At 42.6% G+C, this 24,866-nt stretch overlaps 1 protein-coding gene across 6 annotated transcripts in view; it reads left to right on the forward strand.

Moving 5' to 3' along the window:
* The first annotated feature begins 12,304 nt into the window (after window positions 1–12,304).
* Window positions 12,305–24,866, forward strand: part of ADAM23 (ADAM metallopeptidase domain 23) — a 197,607-nt gene continuing 185,045 nt past the window's right edge. For 2 of the 6 annotated variants that reach the window (XM_070770825.1, XM_070770837.1), the window contains exons 1-2: window positions 12,306–12,841; window positions 13,931–14,148. In XM_070770825.1, the coding sequence (XP_070626926.1) occupies window positions 12,628–12,841; window positions 13,931–14,148 (432 nt within the window). In that variant the 5' untranslated portion in view covers window positions 12,306–12,627. Of the gene's footprint in view, window positions 12,842–13,930; window positions 14,149–24,866 lie in introns of all 6 variants that reach the window. The other 4 variants (XM_019975845.2, XM_070770812.1, XM_070770820.1 and 1 more) reach the window with 3 other exon arrangements.

A 24,866-nucleotide genomic window follows, 5' to 3' on the forward strand; every position in this document is an offset into this window, starting at 1 on the left:
TGACAGGACTGGATGCCATGATCTTAGTTTTCTGAATATTGAGCTTTAAGCCAACATTTTCAGTCTCCTCTTTCACTTTCATCAAGAAGCTCTTTAGTTCTTCTTCACTTTCTGCCATAGGGTGCTGTCATCTGCATATCTGAGGTTATTGATATTTCTCCCAGCAATCTTGATTCCAGCTTGTGCTTTATCCAGCCCAGTGTTTCTCATGATGTATTCTTCATAGAAGTTAAATAAGCAGGGTGACAATATACAGCCTTGACGTACTCCTTTTCCTATTTGGAACCAATCTATTGTTCCATGTCCAGTTCTAACTGTTGCTTCCTGACCTGCATACAGGTTTCTCAAGAGGCAGGTCAGGTGGTCTCGTATTCCCGTCTCTTGAAGAATTTTCCACAGTTTATTGTGATCCACACAGTCAAAGGTTTTGGCATAGTCATAAAGCAGAAATATATGTTTTTCTGGAATTCTCTTGCTTTTTTGATGATCCAGCAGATGTTGGCAATTTGATCTCTGGTTCCTCTGCCTTTTCTAAAACCAGCTTGAACATCTGGAAGTTCACGGTTTACGTATTGCTGAAGCCTGGCTAGGAGAATTTTCAGCATTACTTTACCAGCGTCTGAGATGAGTGCAATTGTGCGGTAGTTTGAGCATTTGTTGACATTGCCTTTCTTAGGATTGGAATGAAAACTGACCTTTTTCAGTCCTGTGGCCACTGCTGAGTTTTGCAAATTTGCTGGCATAGTGAGTGCAGCACTTTCGCAGTATCATCTTTTAGGATTTGAAATAGCTCAGCTGGAATTCCATCACCTCCACTAGCTTTTTTCATAGTGATGCTTTCTAAGGCCCACTTGACTTCACATTCCAGGATGTCTGGCTCTAGGTGAGTGATCACTCCATCATGATTATCTAGGTCATGAAAATCTTTTTTGTACAGTTCTTCTGTGTATTCTTCCCACCTCTTCTTCTTATCTTCTGCTTCTGTTAGGTCTATACCATTTCTGTCCTTTATTGAGCCCATCTTTGCATGAAGTGTTCCCTTGGTATCTCTAATTTTCTTGAAGAGATCTCTAGTCTTTCCCATTATATTATTTTCCTCTATTTCTTTGCACTGATCACTGAGGCAGGCCTTCTTATCTCTCCTTGCTATTCTTGGAACTCTGCATTCAAATGGGTATATCTTTTCTTTTCTCCCTTGCTTTTCGCTTCTCTTCTTTTCACAGCTATTTGTAAGGCCTCCTCAGACAGCCATTTTTTTTTTTTTTTTTTTTGCATTTCTTTTCCATGGGGATGGTCTTGATCCCTGTCTCCTGTACAATGTCACAAACCTCCATCCATAGTTCATCAGGCACTCTGTTTATCAGATCTAGTCCTTTAAATCTATTTCTCTCTTCCACTGTATAATCATTAGAGATTTGATTTAGGTCATACCTGAATGGTCTAGTAGTTTTCCCTACTTTCTTCAATTTAAGTCTGAATTTGGTAATAAGGAGTTCATGATTTGAGCCACAGTCAGCTCCTGGCCTTGTTTTTGCTGACTGTATAGAGCTTCTCCATCTTTGGCTGCAAAGAATATAATCAGTCTGATTTCAGTGTTGGCCATCTGGTGATGTCCATGTGTAGAGTCTTCTCTAGTGTTATTGGAAGAGGATGCTTGCTATGACCAGTGCATTCTCTTGGCAAAACTCTATGAGCCTTTGCCCTGCTTCATTCTGTACTCCAAGGCCAAATTTGCCTGTTACTCCAGGTGTTTCTTGACTTCTTACTTTTTCATTCCATTCTCCTGTAATGAAAAGGACATCTTTTTTGGGTGTTAGTTCTACAAGGTTCTGTAGGTCTTCACAGAACCATTCAACTTCAGCTTCTTCAGCGTTACTGATTGGGGCATAGTCTTGGATTACCGTGATATTGAATGGTTTGCCTTGGAAATGAACAGAGATCATTCTGCTGTTTTTGAGACTGCATCCAAGTACTGCATTTCAGACTCTTCTGTTGACTATGATGGATACTCCATTTCTTCTAAGGGATTCCTGCCCACAGTAGTAGATATAATGGTCATCTGAGTTAAATTCACCCAATCCAGTCCATTTTAGTTCGCTGATTCCCAGAATGTCGACGTTCACTCTTGCCATCTCCTGTTTGATCACTTCCAATTTGCCTAGATTCATGGACCTAACATTCCAGGTTCCTATGCAATATTGCTCTTTACAGCATCGGACCTTGCTTCTATCACCAGTTACATCCACAGCTGGGTGTTGTTTTTGCTTTGGCCCCCTCTGTTCATTCTCTCTGGAGTTATTTCTCCACTGATCTTCAGTAGCATATTGGACACCTACCCACCTGGGGAGTTCATCTTTCAGTGTCCTATCTTTTTGCCTTTTCATACTATTCATGGGGTTCTCAAGACAAGAATACTGAAGTGGTTTGCCATTCCCTTCTCCAGTTGACCACATTTTGTCAGAACTCTCCACCATGACCTGTCCATCTTGGGTGACCCTACTCGGTATGACTTAGTTTCACTGAGTTAGACAAGGCTACGGTCCATGTGATTAGACTGGCTAGTTTTCTATGATTGTGGTTTCAGTCTGTCTGCCCTCTGATGCCCTCTCTCAGTGCCTACTATCTTAGTGGGGTTTCTCTTACCTTGAATGTAGGGTATCTCTTCACGACTGTTCCAGCAAAGTGCAGCTGCTGCTCCTTACCTTGGACGTGGGGTATCTCCTCTCGGCTGCTCGCTGCTCCAGTGCTGCTTGCTGCTCCAGCTGTGATTCTTAAACTGCTCTATAAAATAATCTTAATTTTTAAAATCTCAGGTAAAAACTTGACTGGCCATACTGAGCTGGGGGAGCAAGACCATGAAATATAGACATAATCATGGGAACCTACTTCTCAGAATGTTTTCAGCAGTGGGGATTTCCCAACAGGGGTCCATGTATGGGACTACTTGTCTGCTCAAAATTTCTCTCTCAAATTTCAGATGCCTTGCCTTCATTAAAATATTTTAGAATTTGGATGGTTATGTTCACCTTATCTACACTGTTCATGCTTTTAAATTCTTTGAAAATATTCCTTCTCATTCTTTATCTTGCCAGATGATGTGGTTCTTATCTTCACAGGTTCTTCTCATCTGACAGCAGCTTGGTCTTTTAAAATGCTCTTTCCTGAATCATGCCCAGTTGCTTTATAGAACTTGTACATCACAGTTTGGTGTAATTTTGATCATATTTTCTATTTGGTTATCAATATTGCTTTGTAGGCATTTTTAAATAAAGTTGTTTTATTCAAGGGAGAGTCAGCTCCACAGTCTAACTCCCATGTTGGTATGCAGGAGTGTGTGTGTGTGTGTGTGTGTGTGTGTGTGTGTTATTGCCAGTTGGGATGTGGATAATACACTATGTGTGCTGTGATATTTGAAGGTAGGATGTATAGCTATGTAGATATATAAATAGTTTAGATTACTTTTTCCAAAACTTACTTGTTGATAATGAAATTCTTTTCTTAGTATTTTTTGGCCAGGTCACACAGCCTCAGAAATTTTTGTTTATAGTTTATCTCAGTTCAGCCAAACATTTTATTACATGGAAAAACTTCATGTTTTCTGCCAGAGCATCTTCAGCATGCAATCTATCCCTCAGATCATTTACCAAAATAGCAAACAAAAAAGTCTTAGAATTGGATTCAGGAGAAGCCTAGAGTTTTATTGTTTCCTTCTAGAGAAGTGATTGTCTCTATTACTCGTTTTCTATCTATAAGCTATGTCTATGTCTGTGACATGAATAGTCTAATTCCGTGACAGTCTTACAGAAATAATATAGCTATTTTAGCTTTAACTTATGTGCCAGAATATAGTAAGTGACAAATGTTGCACCAGAGCATGCTATATGGTCTAAGGAGCTGTTAGCTATTCTCTTTGCCTCAGAATAACAAAAGAATAAAAATATTTAATAATTGCTGATCAGAGTTTAATCTTTCTTTGTTATGTCATTAGAAATCTGAACATGTTAATGTGTTGGCAAAAGCTAATATTATTTGATAGGAATAGATTAATAAATGTTGCTAATTATAATTAAACTAATGTGAATGGGTAGCTACGTTGGTTAATTTGAAATTTAGAAAAAATTAAATTCTCTAGTGGGGATCTTGGCCCTCTCTTGTGGAATGGTATTTTAATTAGGAAACTAAATATCTGGACATAGCTAGGTTTTGTTTTGGAATTATACAAATAATTATATAGAATGGCTGTAGAGATTCAAAAAATCTCTACTGTGAAGTAAGGAACACAATTCAAAACAATTCTGTGTGTGGATCAATATGTTTATGGTTTTAAACAGACAAAAACAAAAATAAAAATTCTATTTATAGTCAAGTGCCATGATTTCAGAGGGCTATAAGTCCTTTGAAACGACTGTTTCAGGTGTTTGTTTTGAGGCTGTGGCCAAGTAAACTATATGGCATTGGTGTTTTTCAGCTCCAGTTTCAAACAAAATTAATTTCTGATTAAATGTGGAATGGATAGAGGATTGAATTTTAGTTATTTTGTGGTGAATTTGATTATTAGACTTGATAAATTGACAGTGTTTATGACTCATCATGATGTGGTTGGGAGTTTATTCTTTGGAGTCAGGCAAACACACTTCCTGATCCAGCCCTACTTCTTAGTAGTCATAAGGCCTTGGATAAATTATTTGACTTCTCCCAAGCCTCAGTTCTCTAATCAGTCAAAATGGGAGTAAGAACAGTAGCTCTTCGTAGAATTGCATGAAGGTTTAATGAGACCATCCAGTTAAAGTGCTTAACACAGTATCTAGCACATCTTAGATGTTGCATAAAAATTTCTCTTCTTCCTTTTTCTCTTTGTTATTATTGTTATTATTTTATTTTGGAGGCTTACCAGGTGGCTCAATGGTAAAGAGTCCACCTGCAATGCAGGAGACACCAGAGAAGTGGGTTCAATCCCTGGGTCAGGAAGATTCCCTGGAGGAGGAAATGACAACCCACTCCAGTATTCTTGCCTGGAGAATCCCATAAGCAAGGAACCTGGTGGGCTACATTCCATAGGGTCACAAAGAGTTGGATACAACTGAGCATGCATGCAGTATTTTATTTTTATTGTTATTATTTGTGCTCTTTTTTGGTTTCTCACCAAATTTGGTACTACCTAAACCATGATTTAAGAAGTTACAGTTGTTGAATTCTTAAAATATACTGAGGGTATTACAAGAAACTCATTGGATGAGAAAATTGTCCCTTGAAAATATTTGAGACACAAAAGACAAGAGAAATAGGAGAAAAATAGGTATTGTATTTCGATGGATTACCTCCAAAGATGTGTGGGACCTTGTCCATAGTTCCCCGCCCCCCTCTCCCCCCCCCATATTGAGCTGCTTCCATGCTGGTATATGAAACTGTATTGTGCTTCCATGCTGTTGAACTGGGCTTAGTGGAACTGATGCTGTTGAGTCCAGACCTCATAGCTCTATCTTTCTTTATCTTTACACAGCAATGTTGAGTGGAAGACTTAAAATGAATTACATTGCAGACTGACCAAGACTTTTGCAAGTCAATTTTTAAAAGCAAACTATTTACAAAGTACAATGGAATGTACTGGAAAGCCTGGAAAGAGGAACTCTGAATCCAGCCCCAATTCTGCCACAGACTGGTGTGATCCTGGGTAACAAGCTTAAACTCTGGGTCTTTGTTTCCACAACAGTGGGTTTGAAATCCTATATGTCTTCAAAGATAACTTCCGGCTCAAATGCTTTCTAATTCTGAATTTTCTTAAAACCTGCAGCCATTGTACTAAGTTAGTTTTTTAAACTTTCTTTGTTCAGGGTAAACTTGTTATAAAAGCAGAAATAGGGAAGAAGACCTTGGGGACAGTGCAGGACTTGAATTCAGGGTTCCAATTCGAGTTCTGATGTGTTAATCTTGTTCTGATGTGTGGTCTTGGGAAATCCCTCTTCTCAGTACATCGTAACTCTGCTTCACATTCAATTAAACTGGGAGAAATTTTAAAACACTGATGTTAGACTCCATTCATGAAGGTTCTAAATACTTAGTCATCAATAGGTTGTTAAAGTTTTCCAGGTGACTAGAATGGAAAGGCAGGATTGAGGATCACTGCAAAAACCAGGGGTCCTTAATGTCCTTGCATCCAAGATGGAACCCCTAAAAAGAATAGCGATTACTGTCCTCTCTGTGACAGAAGTGAAGATCAAATCAAATAAAATAGATGAAAGCACTTTAAGGCTTCCCAGGCAGCACAGTGATAAAGAATTCGCCTGCCAGTGCAGGAGATGCAACACGGGTTTGATTGCCTGGAGAAGGAAATGGCAACCCACTCCAGTATTGTTGCTTGGGAAATCCCATGGGCAGAGGAGCCTGGCAGGCTACAGTCCATGGCGTTGAAAAAGAGTCGGACACTACTGACCACGAGTGTGCACCATGCAAAAGCACTTTGTGATGTGTAAATGCACAGTAAGTATTAAAGCAAATGTTATTAAAGAGCTTAAATATTATTATTAAGAAAATGTAGGGATTAGCTTTAGTACATTAATTCTGTTGGTGGAATTCTACCCTTTCAGATAAGATTCACTTCCAGTCTCTAAAAGTATTGATAGTTGAGGACCTCCTTCCCCAATCAGTACTTGGCAATTTACTACTGCAGAAACTCAAAGAGTTGCTCTGTGACCCAGAGAGAGTTTAATAGTAACATGTTGCCTCAGTGATTATTAATAAACACAATTCTTCCAATTTTTGCACAGCATTGGTCATCACCGCAAATCATCACGACACACTTGTTTATTCCTTTGTACTACAGCTTGTAAGTGCAGCAAACTGGGATAAACTAGTCAAATGTTTGTGTAGTGGGGAGAGAAGTCAAGTGTTTTAAAGCTATATCTTATTCTGTCAGGAATTCATACTTAACCTTCATTTAGTATAAATAATATCCTTTAAGAATTAAATTTTATGTGTCCCCAATGGTTATCTTTATTCAGATATATTCATGCTTTGACACTTGGATACATTTTTGTCTGTTCAACTATTCTATTAGAAATATGTCTGTGACCACTGCAGTTTTGGTAATAAATACTTTTACTTTTCCCGGTAGAGTTAGAGTAAGTTACACCTTGACTTCTGAAATTGGCCCACTGTGGTCTGTCCTTCAGAATGAGCGAGTGTATTTAATTCAGACTTGCAGACTTATTTTTCATGAATTTGTAGGCTGCTTGTGCAGCTGTGTACTTGCTGCCTTGCAGCTACTCTTCAGGGTTGAGTTTGAGGAACACATACTCAGGACACCTATGGTGACAGGCTCCAGGATGGGCTGTCACTGCGTGTGTTAGTCCATCCTCTGACTTGTCACGGCTGGAACCTTCATTCAGCATCTCTCTGCTCACCAGAAAATGCATCTTGGCAAAACAAAACAAAGTCTGGGATGTTTTCTGTATCTGTATTTTTTTGGCAAGTGATTTCTGACATTTCCCTCTGTTTTCTAAGTCTGAGAATGATCTCAAAATGTAGGAATGCTTCTTTCTTTAGGAATCCCTTCAACTGTTGAATGTCTATTAAAAATTAAGCAATTACATGGTGATTAAACAAATCGTAAAGTTCAATGAACAGCTAGTTCTTTTTGAGTTAGAGCCATGTGTACTCTTGCACATGTTTTCTGCTCACAAGCATAGTAATGCAGTTGATGAAAAAAATGTAACCTAAAGTCATATATATATGCAGTTAAAAATGATAGGTTGACAACACTAGGGCCTGCAGGCTGCATGATTTTTACATTTTTAAAGGGTTATTAAAAATACTGAGAATATGCATCAGAAACCATATGGCACACAGGGCCTAAAATATTTACTATATGAAACGCTAGAGAAAGTGCTCGCTGACCCCAGAACCATGTGGAAAGTACCAATAAAGAGCTCACCCATCTTTGGCTTTTACCAAGAAGTACATTGTCTTGTTTTGAGAGGCTGGAGCTGGGGGGTTGAGCTAAGAACATGCAGATTATGACCTGCTGCAAGGTGAGGGGGCACAGGGGCAGGCTAGTTTCTCTCTGTCATCTGAGCTCCCACTTTGGGAAAGTGTAATCAATTAAGTCAGTTGGATTGAAGGCACAGTTTCAATAAACCCACACAAAGGAAGCAGAGAGACAAGATTTATTACTTACAGATCCCAGAAGCTGGGGGAGTGGTGGGAGTAATGAGCTGGGGATAGGGCAGTCCTCTGTTCCAGGTCACCAATGAGCAGGAGATAGAGAGTGTGGCAAGCATCTATCCCTTGTAAGGTGGTTGGGGCAGAGGTCACTGACCTTTCACTGGCTTAACCCTAGGTGGTGACTTGAAGAGGTACAGGGGAAAAAGCAAATGCGAGCTTAAGGTGGGAATCTGAAGGTCGAGTCCTCATCTAAATGTTGACTCTGGCGTGAGCGGGGTTTTCATACTGTCAAATGCCTAGGCAGCAAGTCAGAAAAACAAAAAGTTGTTTTTCTCATCACACTTCTTCCCTTGGAAGCATTAATTCTCACTTGTAAAATCAATCTTCACAGCCAGTCTAAAAAGAGAATGAGAAACCTCCTGTAGCAGACGCTGTAACAGAATTCTCGGCTTTTCAATCAGAGCTGCCGCCCTTTGGCCCTTGTTTGCTCCTCTGCTCTCCCTCCCCCAGACCGCTCCTCAACATCATCACCAGCCACCAATTTGCCATCCCCGGTCTTTGACCTTGGCTTCTTGGTCAATGATTTTTCCATTCTAATTGCTCTTGTGGATTTGCTACATTGTCCTACTTTTTCACCTGCTTTCATCTTCCAAGGCCCCTTTTCTGTGATCTTTTTTGCCCCCCTGCCTTCTCCACCAGAATCTCAGCCCTGTAGAGACAGATGCCTTCCAAATCGAATATTTCCACCCTTTTGCTTGCTCCTGTGCAGGCCCAGTTTGCTCGGTGGTTTCAAGGCAGGTCTGGTTCTGGCCCCTGCTGCAGGTGATAGCAGAGAGAGGACTTTGGGCATCTTCCCTCACCAGCCTAGCTGTACCACTTTTGGGGAGCAGCGCAGCTATCTTAGTGGAAACTGCTTGCACAGATCCTTCATCCTGTTCATTTAGTATCCATATTGCTTGCTATAATTTTCTTCCCGTGGACCTTCTGGCTGCTTGCCTTCCCCTATAACTGCAGCAGTTTTCTCCATCTACCAAACTGACCAGTCCACTCCAGTGGTGCCTGCTGCTCTCGGGGCCCAGCACACATGTCTAACCAGAGCTCTTGCATGCTCAGTTGGTAAGTCATGCCTGACTCTGTGACCCGTGGACTGTAGCCTGCCATGGGATTTTCCAGGCAAGAATACTGGAGTGGCTTGCTGTTTCCTTCTCTAGGGGATTGTCCCAACTCAGAGATGGAACCTGCATCCTGCATCTCCTGGATTGGCAGGTGGATTCTTTTTCACTGTGCCTCCTGGGAAGCCCAATCAGAGCTATTACAGCATTCAAATTTCTGGTACATTTCTCTCTTCATTCCAGTTCAGCTTACTGAATCCCTCCCTCCTACCTGTGAGAGCCTCCTCTACCCAATACACATTTATCAAGTGTTAACCCTATTCTGGGTGCTCTCTAGGCTCTGCAGATGAGGGATGACTGAGAGGCAGCCTAGGTCTCCGTGTTTTTTGACAGAGGAAAGATGATATACACAGGCATGAATACAGAGCAAAGCAGTAGGTGGTGGAGAATCCCACGGACAGAGGAGCCTAGTGGGCTGCCGTCTATGGGTCACACAGAGTCGGACACGACTGAAGTGACTTAGCAGCAGCAGCAGCAGCAGCAGCAGCATGAGAGCAGAGGAGACTGTTTAGAACTCAACTCTCTAATGATAAAACTTCCAAACTACCTAGTGAGGATATTACTAAATTAAACAAATTAACTACCTAAAGAATCTTTGATTCTGTTTTTAACCTTCCCTTAAATATATAGTTTAAAGGTCAAACTCCTGGGACATTTTTTCCTGAGTGACTTATTCCTTCTCTGACTCAGTTTCATTTGCTGATACATTATCTTACCTCCAGTCGAGTGTATAAACATTAAAGTTCTGTAAATAAATGCAGTTTTTGGATTATAGTGCAAAAGACAACATCTTTTTTTTTTTTTTTGCAAACACTCCTGCTTCTTACTAGAAATGGAATTCAGTCCTTATTCCGTTTCTCAAGTCTGTGGGATGGTGTCTGCTGACAGGTGGGTGTGCAGTTGATCCAGGGTGATTCATGGCTTTATTTATTGGAAGAGGCTTTGAGAGGTTGTCACTCGATTGCAAGAGATATCTTTTAAAGAACTTTGCATCTGGGCATCCATTGTCTTCATTTCTTTTTTCCTTCTCATTCCTTATCTACCTCCTTTGGCCCAAACCCTTTTACAGGATTATATTGATATATCAAATATAAATTGGGAAAACCTGGCCATGACCTGCTTGTCTTGAGGGGGGATATCCCCAAGAGCACTGGGCTGCAAGTAGGAACTGGGGTGGTGAGTGTGTTTTCATCAGCTTGCCCCAGGTGGCTCCTGCTATGGGCACCACCGGCTGGTCTAGTCATTCATGACATATTTTCTGAGAGCCTTCTCTGTGCCACAAACACCATGCTAGGTTCTAGGGACACAAATTGAGTCAAAAGGAAAACTGTTGCTGCCCACATTCAGGGGAGGTAGCATCAATTACAAGTTCACATTAATAAATGTGTGAAAACAAATTATCCTACCTCTGATACAAGGAGGAAGAGATAATATTAGTGTTTAATTCTCTAATAGTTCTGAGATCTCTGGTCTCTGTGGGTGTGTCTCATCTCTCTCTTTCTCTTTCTTCCCTCTCTTTTAAATGAAAGTGGAGAAGACAGCTAACAACAGAGTCCTGTCATCCCTATGGTGCAATATACCCTCATCTTTTCTTTTATTATTATTATTTTAATTGGAGTATAATTGCTTTACAATGGTGTTTTAGTTTCTGCTGTAGGACATGAATCAGCTACATGTATACACAAATCTCTTCCCTCTTGAGCCGCCCACTGCTCCCCCATCCCACCCCTCTAGGTCATCTGAGTCCTGAGTGGAACTCCCTGTGCTACACAGGCTTCCAACTAACCCTAACACATCATTTTTTTTTTCCAAATCTATTTTACACATCTTTTTTTTTTTAATTGTGGAATTCTTGATTCCCCAAAGTAGATGTTATTATCTCCATTTAAAATACACATAACGGAGAAAAACACTACTGTTATTACTCAGACTGTCATCGGGAGGGGGAATAAATGAGTGCTTGTATTATGGGAGCTGGGAGCTGAAATCTGCCAGAGGCCCTAACCGGAAACCATCGGATTTAGTGGCTGCTAATCCATTCAATTCAGGCATTTATTTTTTCCTCCGTATTTTTTACAGCCGTGAGAGAGAAATCTCTTTTTCTCTACAGAAGTCATTTCAGATCTCAAAATCTGAAATGCGTCCTCTCCGATGCATGCCCACCCACAGGGTTGACAAATGCTAGATTTCCCAAGATAGCTGCCACACGCTCAGTTTCTAATCTCCGTATTTATTCCCCGCCAGAATTTCTAAATCCTTCCCTGGTACGTCCAGCCATCCTTTCTGAACGTTTGAGCTCCATCTGCTTTCCATAAAGCCCCTGGGCACTAGTCGGGCGACAGAGGCCAGGGTGGAGGGCCCAGCTGGGGGATCCCTGCACCCGAGGTCTGACTCTGCAAGGCCTCTGGGCGTTCTCGGGCCAGCCAGCCCGCCACGCGCCAGCGTGCTTCCCAGTCTTAGTTCCCCGGCGCTGCCGGAGAGCTGAATGAGGAGCAGCGCTATTTTTACCTTCCCGGCTGCAATCCTTTAGATATATTTGCAGGAAGGAAATAAATAAAGGATTGAGAAGGAAAGGCTTGGCCTAAGTTTTACACTAGAAGGAGGGGGTTGGACTAGGAGCGGGTATGTAAGGTCGGGGCGGTGGAAAAGGCAGGTCGATTTCTCTGGATGGTTGTTTCCTCCATATCTTTTTGCCCTGGAAATCCCCACACTCTTCTTTTTTTCCCTCTGGCTAATCCCTGACTGCCAGCGTCCTCTCTCCCCCGCCCCCACCTCTGGAGGTGCCACCATCACCTCTGATGCTGCATCACTCTGCTGCCTTTCCCCCCATCTCTTCTTCTTTTTCTTCCAAAATAAAGCATGCGCAGTGCGTCCCGTGCCAGGGAACAGCATCAGCATCAGTATCAGCATCAGCATCGGGACGCGGAGCCGCGCTCGGGCGCGCTCTCGAGGGCGGGGAGCACGTCCGCGCCACTCGCGTCCGCGCGCATCCTCAGCATCTTCAGCCCCCGCAGTCGCTGGAGCTGCCGCGCCCGCCGCAGGGAGGGCGGAGCATCTGGGGAGGCTCCAAGTTGGCGGAGCGACTGGGAACCCCCGGACTCTTCAGCGGCCGCCCGGGGAGGGGCTGAGAGACGAGCAAGGGAGGGGGCGCCGCCCAGCCCCTAGCCTCGACCCCCTGTCCGCGGCCGCACCATGCGCGACGAGCCGGCGTGACCGGCTCCGCCCGCAGCCTCCCCTGCAGCCTAGACCCGCGCTCTCGCTGGCCACACCAAGCGGCGCCCGGGAGCTATGAGCCATGAAGCCACCCGGCAACAGCTCCCGGCGGCCACCCCTGGCGGGCTGCAGCCTTGCCCGAGCCTCCAGCGGCCCCCGCGGCGGCTCAGCCGCCCTGGCGCCCATCCGCGCCCTGGCCCGCGCGCCTCCCTGCCGCCTGCTCCTCGTCCTTTTCCTGCTGCCTCCACTCGCCGCCTCGTCCCGGCCCCACGCCTGGGGGGCTGCTGCACCCAGCGGTGGGTATGGCCCCGGTGCCCTTTGCATTGCCTTGCCCAACGGGCCCTGCAGAAGAAAGCGAAGGGCGCGCGGGACCGTGCGCTCCGGACACGTCCAGGGCTCGGCCTTTCCAAGCCTCCCTGCCTGTGCACCTCTCTCATTCTCAAACCCGCGTTCACCCCAGTTCACTTTTTGAAGTCCATTTTTTGTTGCAGTCACTAAATTGCTGCCGGAAGGTATTTAGTGGATGCGGGGTCCCTAATTGATTTCTGTGCAACTTAGGGAGACGGATGGACGGGAGATGTAGAGAGGGAGCAAGTTTTTTTTCCTCGGGTGGTGGAGCCTGACCGCGAATGCGGGTAGATGTGATGAGAACAGTGCTAATGTATCTTTTTAGATTGCCTAGTGGGTTTATTCACTGCTGTTGGAATTATAGGTGGGGGAGGGAAACCGGGGCTCTAAACCTTTGGCTTGTGATTTCTCAAAATACTTATTATTATCATGAACAATTAAGATAATGTAATATTCAATACATTGATGACGGAAAATCAGTGAGAGCAGAAACCTGGCCATAGCAGGAAAATGAAATTGGAAAGCTGCCAGCCTCTGCATCCCTCTCTGGCAAAGGATTTTTGCTCATCTCAAAGTTAAAAGAAAAAGGAATTGTCCATTTTGTTTAATGAATCAATTAACATTCAGTGTTCATGAAGTCAACACTCAAGTTATCTTAGGAGTGTTCTTAGCTCTCAGGTGGGATACTGCTAGTCGGAGTCCCTTTGAGCTTCTGCAGAAGCCGAAGGGGTGGAGATGAGGGTCAAGAACCACTGAGCATGTTTGTTTAATGACCCTACCTTCAAGTCTATTCTCCCCCACCCCCATATTTAGACGTATAGATTTAAGACGATAAACAGTACATTGTTGTATATGCCTTATTGGCTGTTAACCTATCCAGGCCATTCATTGCTGCAATAACTTGCTTTCCTCCTTACATGCTTTTAAGTAGAAAACTTTGTTTTTGCAACTAATGGAAAAGATGCATTGTAGTACTTATGTATTGATAGGGTACTTGTGTGTTTGTGTATGTTTGTGTCCTCCCCGCCTCACCCCAGCTCCCTATTGGAATGAAACTGCAGGAAAAAAATTGGGAGTCCTGGCAGATGAGGACAACACATTGCAACAGAATAGCAGCAGTAATAGCAGTTCCAGCCATGCAATGCAGAAAGAAATCACCCTGCCTTCAAGACTCATATATTACATCAACCAAGACTCGGAGAGCCCTTACCATGTTCTTGACACAAAGGCAAGACACCAGCAAAAACATAACAAGGTAGGCAGGGGCTGGGTATGCAAAAGTGGCTGCTGTGAAGAGTTGTCCTTTGATTTGATTTTCTGCTAGAATCTGATTTTACAAATTTTACTGCAGCATTTTATTAGGAAACCAATTAATGGTAGGGGAGAAGCTGAAGGGAATTCACCTGGAATCTACTTGGATGGGGTTGCTGTTTCTCTTTCCTTTCTGACTCTCAACTGGAATTGGAATTTTCTTAAGGCCATATAAGTTTAACAGCTGAAATGTGGTCCATTTTTCTTGTAGGTACATGAACACTGAACAGTAGTTAAACCAATATGTTGACAGTCCTGACTTTTATCTGTGAGGCTTTATGTAAGGGTGCAGTATTCTACCTCCCATGATGAAAACTGCTTTCAGTCTGCACCCAGAAAATTGCTATAAGAAGCTGTTGGGCCATAGATTCCGCATCTACACTTTCACTTAGAAATTGAGTCATTAAGTTTAAACAACCTCTTTTTTTAGTTAGTCAATACTTTTTTTTTTTTTTTTCGGTTATATGAAAAGTAGGTAAATAATATGACATATTGAAGGATTATGGTGAATATAAACAAACAATTTATATAACTCAGAGACCAGTTCTTTCAAGACTTTATCTGTCTTGTTCATTGTGAGCAGTTGCTTTACTTTGGTTCAGAAAGTGTCACTGATTTTTTAAAAAAAAGCATTCAGTGGAAGATGAAGGTGCATAATATCCAAAGAGTTTAAGGGATCTTTTTTTTCCTGCTTACTAGTCATTATTTGAGTTAATAATATTTTGGACCCCAAGCAGATTTCCATAATGGATTATCAGTACCTTTTTCTTTATTAACAACAGAAAATAGAGTTTCTGTGTTAAATATTTTACTTTGGACTTGTCGGGAAGGAAGAAAACTTTCTTCTAGCTTTCTAGGTTCTTCTAGCTGGTCCAAATATTAAGTTGACATGAGTTAGATTAACAAGAAAAAATGAAATTTACTTTCATATGTATACATGTGAGGGCCTGAGGCCCCTGCATACCTGAGAGGGTCAGAGATGGAAAGATAAAATGAGGCATATACACCATCTTAAGCTAAGGAATGGCATAGGGCCCTGGCGCTTCCAGGGACAGGAGGGTAATTCATAAAATGGTAAAAAGAGTGGATGGTTGGTAATTAGATGTTTGCTGGCCATATAGATGGGGCCACTTAGCTAAAATTTATCTCTGGTAATAAATCTTTTCTGGGAAAAGTCCTCAATTTAAATTCTTTTGAGTTGTTAAGGGTGGAGCAGTGACTTCTCTTGAACTTGCAGGGTCTTGATTGCACCTTTAGCTCAAAATAATCCTGATGCAGAAGTGACACATTTTGGGGGAAGTGGTTCTGAACGCCTGCAGATTATACCTGTTCAGTTGAGAAGAGCAGTCATTTTCTAAACATCTGGAACTTAAGGAAAGTAGATGGTTTGCATCATTACTTTCCTTAGTTTTCTAAAATATAGGTAACAGTATTTATTCCCATTTTCCAAACGGGGAGTTAGACATTTAAGGCCATCAGATGACTTTTCGTGACTGTAAAACCACCAGTATAAAATTCAGGGGACCTGAATGTTTAATATCTACAGGTCAGGTTTCTGAGAAAATGCTTCCTTCATATAAGATGTTATTGGAGAAGTTAACTTTCCTTCATGTTGTTGTGAAGTGGCTGCTCCCCACCTTAGCTGAGGTGCAGGAGTCTCAATACTCACAGCCCTTTTCCCAGCTGCTTGTATGTAACTTAATGGGTTGACTCCTGGATCTTGTCTACCCATTTGTTTTGTTGGTAGGAGGAGTGGGTGAGTCTTCAAGGAAGAAAAAGTTCCTCTTGATAAAGACACTGAGGCCAGTTTTATGGTTTTCCTACTAATTAATAAGATCTTCTATGGTTTGGTGACAAGTTCTCAAACTCACCAGTGCCTTTTGCATAGGGTGCTGGAGAAAGAAAAAAAAAATGGACTGAAAGTCTATTTTAAAGAAGTTCTCTTGAATTGAGAGGAAGGAAACTTTAGGGGGATTTTTTTTTTTTTTTTTTGGACAACTCAGGTACTGTTGGCTATGGCTGACTCCTGTCCTCTAGCCTAATGTTATGTGATTGCTTTTTTTGGTGGGACTTGGTTTGACTACAATATATCAGAAGTTTTATGATAATGAGGTTGTGAAAGCTTTACCCACCACTCATATAGAGGAATGGGTTTCCCAGATGGCTCTAGTGGTAAAGAACCCACCTGCCAATGCAGGAGACGAAGAGATGCAAGTTCGATCCCTGGGTTGGGAAGATCCCCTGGAGGAGGGCATGGCAACCTGCTCCAGTATTCTTGCCTGGAGAATCCCATGGACAGAGGAACCTAGCAGGCTCCATAGGGTCCGTAGGGTCACAAAGAGTCACAAAGACATGACTGAAGCAACTTAGCATGCATGCACTCATGCACACGTGCAGGGGAGTAGATTTCTCACTGTGGAGCACATACTTGCTTTTGGAAGGATGTTACCTCTATTTCCACGGCCCTTAGTGGTTGAGTTTCTTCTATCTTCAAAACAAATGTTTATGCAAAAACTACATTTGAAAACATTTTTCTACTTATTAGTTTGACTCAACAAGTATTTGTTGGACTGTTCTCATGTGCAAAGTAGTATGCTAAAGATTCAGAGATAAGAGATAAGGAGAACAAGGATGAACAAGACATGGTCTGTCTTCCAGGAGATGCAAAAACGAAATCAGCAAGATTCCAAACAGTGCTCTTGGACAGGTGTAAGCAGTGTTCTTCCTGTATGGGGGTTTCGCTGAAATTTCCCTTTGTGTCCTGTGATTTCCCCTGTGCTTCTGTTTTAAAGCTACTCTCGAACTCGTTGACAGTGTTCCATATGCTTTCTGCTAGATCTTTGGCTGACTTACCTAACATAGTGATGGGAGATGCATGTCAATTCAGCAGCTTTCCAAGTGCTTCAGTAAGAGAGAAAGTATACAATTTCCTTATTTTTGCTTTTATAAAAAAAGTTTTGATTTTAATATCTGTGTGTTTTGCACCTTTTTTTCTCCCCTGATTTCATTGCACTCAAGCACATTTTAATGAATGCCTTAGAAATGCTGAATCACTGTGCCATTCTCCTGGGTCCCTAGATTGGGGGATAGAGGTGGAGAGGGAGATTTCCAGATATAGATTGCAAGACAGAGCTCCGTATTTACTTCCTAAATATTTGGAGTTGACCAGGTGCTACTACTTTACAGCTGTGAAAGTTAAAATGTTTGTTAACTCTTTCAAAATCAGTAAGTTTAAAAGCAGACTGTGCAAAGCACTGCTGTTAACACTAGTGTTTTTGAAAATCTTAAAGTTTTCTCTGTCAAAGATCGTTTAGGAATCTTTTTATCTCTAGATAGGGCTTTGTATAACTCACTGTCCAAACTGACATTTTTTGAGAGTGAAAATAGGTACATCTAATAATTATGCCAGGATAATTGGCATAAACCTAGATGGTTCAGGGCGGACTGGAAACTTGGTTGCCTTAGACCTAAGTAGTAATATTCCTTGATTTTTGGAACTTACCCCAATTCAAGTGTTTTTAGAGACAGCATTATTTTCTGATGATTTATTGTAATTTTTTTCTTACTAACTAGAAAGTTAGTTTACCACCATGTGGAAGTACTAGGGTCTGAATTGGAAACATAGTTTTGCTGTGTTATCAAGACTTTTCTTTACTTGTAGAGACTTTTATAAGTATAAATGGAATTTATGATTACTAAACACAAGCATTTTATCAACCATTCATTCAGTTTATTGATAAAATATACATTTTAAAAAGAAAATCCATTTAGACAAATAAATTAATTAATTAATAGATAATCCTATGAAATCTGTTTCTGAGAAAGTTCATGAATCTGTGGAAGAAGAAAAATAATTTTTCTTCTACTTTTCAAGATTCTCGGCTGAGACACACCCTGTAATTAAAGACAGGTTAATAGGAGAAAAATAGAAGTTGAACACCATAACACTATAATATCAATAGTTAATGGTTGTGTTTAATAATGTGTATGTCTTCTGTGTGCATGGGAGAGACCGAAGAAAACTGAGTAACTTTGAAATGGCCCAGCCATCAGCTTAAATAACTGTCCTGCTAAAGATCAGCTGTTGGGAACTGGGGAGCCACTGATGGGAGGCTGTCAGGAAAAGCACAGTAAACGAGGGTAAGATTGTATGCAGGTTTAAATCGTTGCCTTTTACGTTGATTAAGTGTTTCTGGCGGCTTTGAGCATCCTCTTTCTGGTGTGGAGAGGGAAACACCTTATAGAGATTTCTTATACATACAAATGTCTCTTACAAAAGAGTAACTTCTGCTTGGTTTACAGAGCTTCTCCTGTGTCTGCTGTTTCTTAACAATAACCAGCCTAAAATAATGTTTATGCCAAAGAGGCATATTTTGGGATAGTATATTCTGCTCCCCTTCATATCTTATCCTGAAACTTGCCTTTAGTCAAAATACTTGCCTTGAATCCTACTTTTTTAGGATTCTTTTCTCTTGCAGTTGGGAAGGGATGAAACGGGTACATTATGGACAGCACAGGGTCTGGGGGAAGATGAAAGTCATCTCCTTGGCTCAGTTTTTTGTTACCTTCCCTACTGTGTTGAAGGCAATGGCAACCCACTCCAGTACTCTTGTCTGGAAAATCCCATGGACAGAGGAGCCTGGTAGGCTGCAGTCCATGGGGTCGAGAAGAGTCGGACACGACTGAGTAACTTCACTTTCACTTTTCACTTTCATGCATTGGAGAAGGAAATGGCAACCCACTCCAGTGTTCTTGCCTGGAGAATCCCAGGGACGGGGGAGCCTGGTGGGCTGCCATCTATGGGGTCGCACAGAGTCGGACACGACTGAAGCGACTTAGCAGCAGCAGTAGCAGCTACTGTGTTGAAAGTGTTAGTTGCTCAGCCATGTCTGACTCCTTGCAACTGTATGGACTGTAGCTCACTGGGCTCCTCTGTCCTTGGGATTCTCCAGGCAAGAATATTGGAATGGGATGCCATGTTCTTCTCCAGGGGAGTCTTCCTAACCCAGGGATCGAACTTGGGTCTCCCGCATTGCAGGCAAATTCTTTACTGTCTGAGCCACCAAGTCAGGAATATCCTCTGGAGGAGGGCATGACACCCCACCCCAGTATTCTTGCCTGGAGAATCCCAGGGGTAGAGGAGCCTGGTGGGCTACAGTCCATAGGGTCACAAAGAGTCAGACACTACTAAAGTGAATTAGCATGCACACACGCAGTGACTCTCATTACGGTGTTGAGGGGTTGGAGCTGGTGTATTGAATTAAGAACATACAGATTATGACCTGTTCAATGAGGGGGCTCAAGCCACCCACATGGGTTGGCTAGTAACTCCTTCAGCATCCAAGCTCCCACTTTGGGGAAGTGTAATCACATAAGTCATTTGGATTGAAAACACGGTTTCAGTATATCCGTGCAAAGGAAGTAGAGTCACAAGGTTATTACTTAAAGATCCCAGAAAGGGATGTGGGGCAGTGAATGAGAAGGAGGTGGGGAAGGAGGGTCCATTGTCCGAGGTCACCAGTGAACAAAAGATAGAGAGGGTAGCAAGCACCTATCACTTATAAGGTGGTTGAGTCAGAGGTCACTAACTCTTCCCAGGCTTACCTCTAAGTGATTATTATTATTTTAATATTTTTTTATTTGGCTGCACCAAGTCTTAGCTGAGGCATGCGGGACTAGTTCCTTGACCAGGAATTGAACTCAGGCCCTCTGTGCTTTGAAAGTGCTGAGTCTTAGTCACTAAGTGATTATTTTGAAGGCATCTGTGGAAAGCAAAGAGGGACTTTTGGTGAGAGTCCCAAAGTCAAATTTTTATCTAAATGTCCAGACCCTGGATGTGAGCAGGATTTTCGTTCTGTAAAATGCCCCAGCAATAACTCAGAAAAACAAAAGGTGTTTTTTTTGTCACACCTATTCCCACCACCCCAGGGTGAATAGAAAGGTTTAAGTGGATTTAAATCTCCATGGTTATTGTTACTGCCTACTCTGCTTCAGGACAAGGCTGCTTCCACATTTCTTGACCACCAGAAGCCAGCTCTCTGGGTGTGGGACACCCAGAAAGAAACACAGTGTCCTCAGAACTGATACTGTGACCACTACTAGGTTATTTGGTAAAACAGACTTTGGTATTGGCCTCAGTGGCCTTCCCACATTTTCTAGGTCTTCCTAAGCAGTCATTACAAAATTGTAATAAATAGAATTCAGGCCTGTAATGGTTTTCCTTATAATGTCTGGCATATAATAGGCTGTCAGTAAATATCTGTTGAATGAACTGATGGTTGAACACTCCTGTGTTAGAAAGAGTGCAGTGCTTTCTGTGAAATTTCATGTTATAATTAAATTGACATTCAAAAGAGCCTGAAGTTACTGTTAAGTATTTTTGGCACTGTGACAGAGCAGCCAGAGACAGAATTTTGGTCTCAAGTTATTAGCACTGCGTAAATTGCACTTACATTACCTAAAATTGTGAGAATATTTGTATTAACAGTTCTTAGATTATTCCTATCCCTGTCACTCACTGTTAATGTGGATAATCACCAGCTGACTGTGTGGGAGATTTTGTCTCCCACACTGGTTAATTCTCAATGGTGGAGCCCAAGATGTCCACTCATATAGTTTCTAGTCAGTCAGATTTACATCTGTGAGGTGTTCAGTTCCATTTGGTTAATGCCTGTTTTGAATGAGGCCCTGTGCTAGACTCTGGGAAAAGCGAGGAAGAGAACTACTGAGTCCCTCCCTTTGCTCTGACTTGCTGGACATCAGCAACAAGGCAGCTGGCCGTGTGTGTATGGTTCCTGTCAGAGTATTGCTAATTGTAGGGAGAAAGGGCTGCAGGGACTCAGGAAAGTTAGAGAAAACCTCAGCCAGGAAAAAATGATGGAGCTGGCCCTAAAGACCAACTAGGAGACAAGTTTTCGGGAGATGGAGAGAAGGGAGAGGTGGAGAGGGGCCCACAGTCAGCAGCTTTGGCCTTGGGGAGGCAGTGAGGTGAGTGTGAGAAGGGGAAGTCCAACTGTGGAAAATTTAAAAGAAACAGGTGTTGTTATTACATTCATGTTGTTGTTTAGTTGCCAAAGTGTGTCCAATTTTTGGTGCAACCCCATGGACTGTAGCCCCCCAGGCTGCTCTGTCCATGAGATTTCCCAGACAAGAATACTGAGTGGGTTGCCATTTCCTTCTCCGGAGGATCTTCCCAACCTAGGGATCAAACTCACGTCTCCTGCATTGGCAGGCGGATTCTTTACTGCTGAACCACAAGGGAAGCTCATTACATTCAAAGTCAACTTAAAAAAGACTCACTTAATTCCTCCAGAAATCCAGTAATGTACATGTTTATAGATGCAGCATTTGAGAATTATTATTAGTAGTACAAACAGCTAGTACATGGCTGAGAGTCAGGATTCGAACCCAGGTCTTGCCCTTTGTAGAGGCCGAGCTGGAGAGAGACTTGGGTGTGTGGGGCATGGCAGGTGGCCAAGGGGAAAGGCTATGAAGACTGTGAAGAGATCAAGGGTTTTGATTTATTTTGTGTCAAATGGTTCAGTCCTGATAAGTCCAGAGGTGAGCGTGTGACTGGTTGAACACTGAAGGCCAGTTCTTGGCTCCTTAGGGAACTTGCCTTCCAGTGGAGGAGACAGACTATAAACACAGTAGCAACAACAGCACAAAGATTTCAGGTATTGACAAGTGCTTGAAGAAGATAAAATGGCACATGTGGTGGAGAATCGTGGGTGGGATGGTTGCTCTTGGAGAACTGGAAGATTGGGCCTATGGTCTTGGGTGGGAGTAACTTACCTACTGTGGCTGCTCTTTAGATGGGGTGGGTGAGTGCTGTTTCAGTGCCCCTCCACCCCATCCTTGCTGCCAAATACCTACCTGTCCTTCTGTTACTTGCCAGGCCCTTGTAGGAGTTTGAGTTTGGACCCTAGTCTTTGATTCTTCTCTGCCACAAAGTCTGAACCATTTTTGATCATTTCACCTTGGTTTGATTTGATGGCCACAGTGCTTTCCATGGTAGGACTTCCCAGGTGGCATTAGTGGTAGAGAACCCACCTCCCAATGTAGGAGATGCAAGAGATGCGGGTTTGATTTATGGGTTGGGAAGATCCCTTGGAGGAGGGCATAGTAACCCACTCCAGTATTCTTGCCTGGAGAATCCCATGGAGAGAGGAGTCTGTGGGCTGTGGTCCTTAGGGTTGCAAAGAGTTGGACGTGACTGAAGTGACTTAGCACACATGCTTTCCACGGTAAGTCATGCTCTTCAAAGTCTTGCTTCATCCTGTGTCCCTAGTTATATTTTCCACTCTTTCTGTTCCTGGGTTGGCTCCTTCCTGATAACTGTATAACTACTGTGTCATTCTGTCTTCACTTTTTCTCAGGTTTTGTTAACAGCTTATCAGCCACTTTTCTCTTTTGTTGTTGTTAGTGTTCAGTCTCTCAGTAATGCCCGACTCTTTGGGACCCCATGGAATTCAGAGTGCCAGGCTTCCCTGTCCCTCACCATTTCCCGGAGGTTGCTCAAACTCATGTCCGTTGAGTCAGTGATGCCATCCAACGATCTCATCCTCTGTCGTCCCCTTCTCCTCCCACCTTCTATTTTTCCCAGCATCAGAGTCTTTTCTAATGAGTCAGTTCTTCACATCAACTGGCCAAAGTACTGGAACTTCATCTTCAGCATCAGTCCTTTCAATGAATTTTCAGAGTTGATTTCCTTTAGGATTAACTGGTGTGATCTCCTTGCAGTCCAAGGGACTCTCAAGAGTCTTCTCCAACAACACAGTTCAAAAGCATCAATTCTTTGACGCTCAGCCGCCTTTATGGTCCAACTCTCACGTCCATACATGACTATTGGAAAAACCATAGTTTTGATTAGACAGATCTTTGTCAGCCAAGTAACTGTCCTCTCCAAAGCCAGTCATAAAATAACAAGGAGCATTTATTTGCTCATTGGCTTTGCCCAGGGACTTCCCTGGTGGCTCAGACAGTAAAGCATCTGCCTACAATGCTGGAGACCCGGGTTCAATCCCTGGGTCGGGAAGATCTCCTGGAGAAGGAAATGGCAGTCCACTCCAGTATTCTTGCCTGGAAAATCCCATGGATGGATGAGCCTGGTAGACTATAGTCCATGGGGTTGTAAAGAGTCGGACACAACTGAGCGACTTCACCTTCACTTTTGCCCAGGGTTGGTGGCATCACCCAGGCTGAGGGTAAAGTCACACAGAACCAGAGCTGTCCTGCCTGCCTTGCTCATGTTTCTCAGTGGCACCACTGTTTTCTCAGCCGCCTGAGAGTGAACCTTGGGAGTCATCATTGACTCTTTTCTCTCCTTCATCTTCTGTCTATAAGTAGTCACGTATTAAGTCTTGACGTTTCTCCCCAAATCCATCCTTGCCTCCTCTTCTGTATTGTGTTCTTGTCATCGCCTCTTGTCTCTCTTTTTCTCTCTGTCAATCCATCAGCCCCACTGCTGACAGATTAATCTTCCTGGAACACTTAGTGCATCACATGACTCCTTTTACCCACATGCAGCGAGCATGATTTCAGCTGATGACTTTTCCTTGTGGGATGAAGAAGAGAAAGTGAAGTGCTCTGGACGAGAGCTGTTGCCCCTGTACGTCCTCTTCTGAATCCTACACATTTGCTGGTCTTTTCTCCTTTCAGCATTTCTCCAGGCCTCTTTTAACCCAAAAGTCAGTCCATGGAAGGAGTTAATTTTGTCCAGATGATTCCATTCATATCCATCCAAACTCTGGGTCTAGTTACGGAAACCCTTGTATGTATACGTGTGTTAGTTGCACAGTTGTGTCCAACTCTTTGCCACCCCATGGACTGTATCCCACCAGGCTCCCCTGTCCATGGAGTTCTGCAGGCAAGAATACAGGGGTGGGTAGTGATTCCCTTGTTCAGGGGATCTTCCTGACGCAAGGATTGAACCCAGGTCTTATGCATTGCAGACAGATTCTTTACAGTCTGAGCCAGAGAACCCCCAAGGGAGCTAGTTATGGAAAACCCTTGTGATCAGTGGCAGTAACTCAAACTGTGAGTAATGTGTTCTTGACTTTTGTTTTAGGTTCAAGTACCTAAATTTGCAGGTTAAATTCCTGCTTCAGAAGCTTCTTCCTTTCCATCTTTAAGATCTGAATAATTAATTGCTACTAGAGAATATGTTTTCAGAATGAAAATATTTTATTCCTTTCAAAAATGTATGTAATCATAAGGCTTTATTCAAAGTATTCAGTTCACAAATGACGTGGGTATCTGTAGCTCTATGGAAACCTCATTCATTCACAATACACAGAGCCTCTTAATTTTGCAATTTTACAAAGGAGTTTTTGTGTTTAGAATTTATATAAATTCAGTACAATTTAAATCAAATCCAGTGCTAGGAATTCTATTATGAAAGGGTGGATTCAGTTATCATATTTTAGTTAGAATAATGAGAAGTTAAAAACAATCACATTCATTCACAGCAAATCAAGATACGGTTTTTGTGTCTTAAGAGGAAATGAGAGGTGTGTCCTCCATCATTGGTTACCAAGTACAGGCAGAGCCAGACTGGGAATTATGTTCCAGATAAGGTTTTGTAATACAGGTGTCTTCTCTGGCTCAAGAGTAGACAGAGTTACTTTCCTCATCTGGAACATTGCAAATTAACGAATTCAA

Source organism: Bos indicus, chromosome 2 (assembly GCF_029378745.1).
Source record: "Bos indicus isolate NIAB-ARS_2022 breed Sahiwal x Tharparkar chromosome 2, NIAB-ARS_B.indTharparkar_mat_pri_1.0, whole genome shotgun sequence".
NCBI lineage: Eukaryota > Metazoa > Chordata > Mammalia > Artiodactyla > Bovidae > Bos > Bos indicus.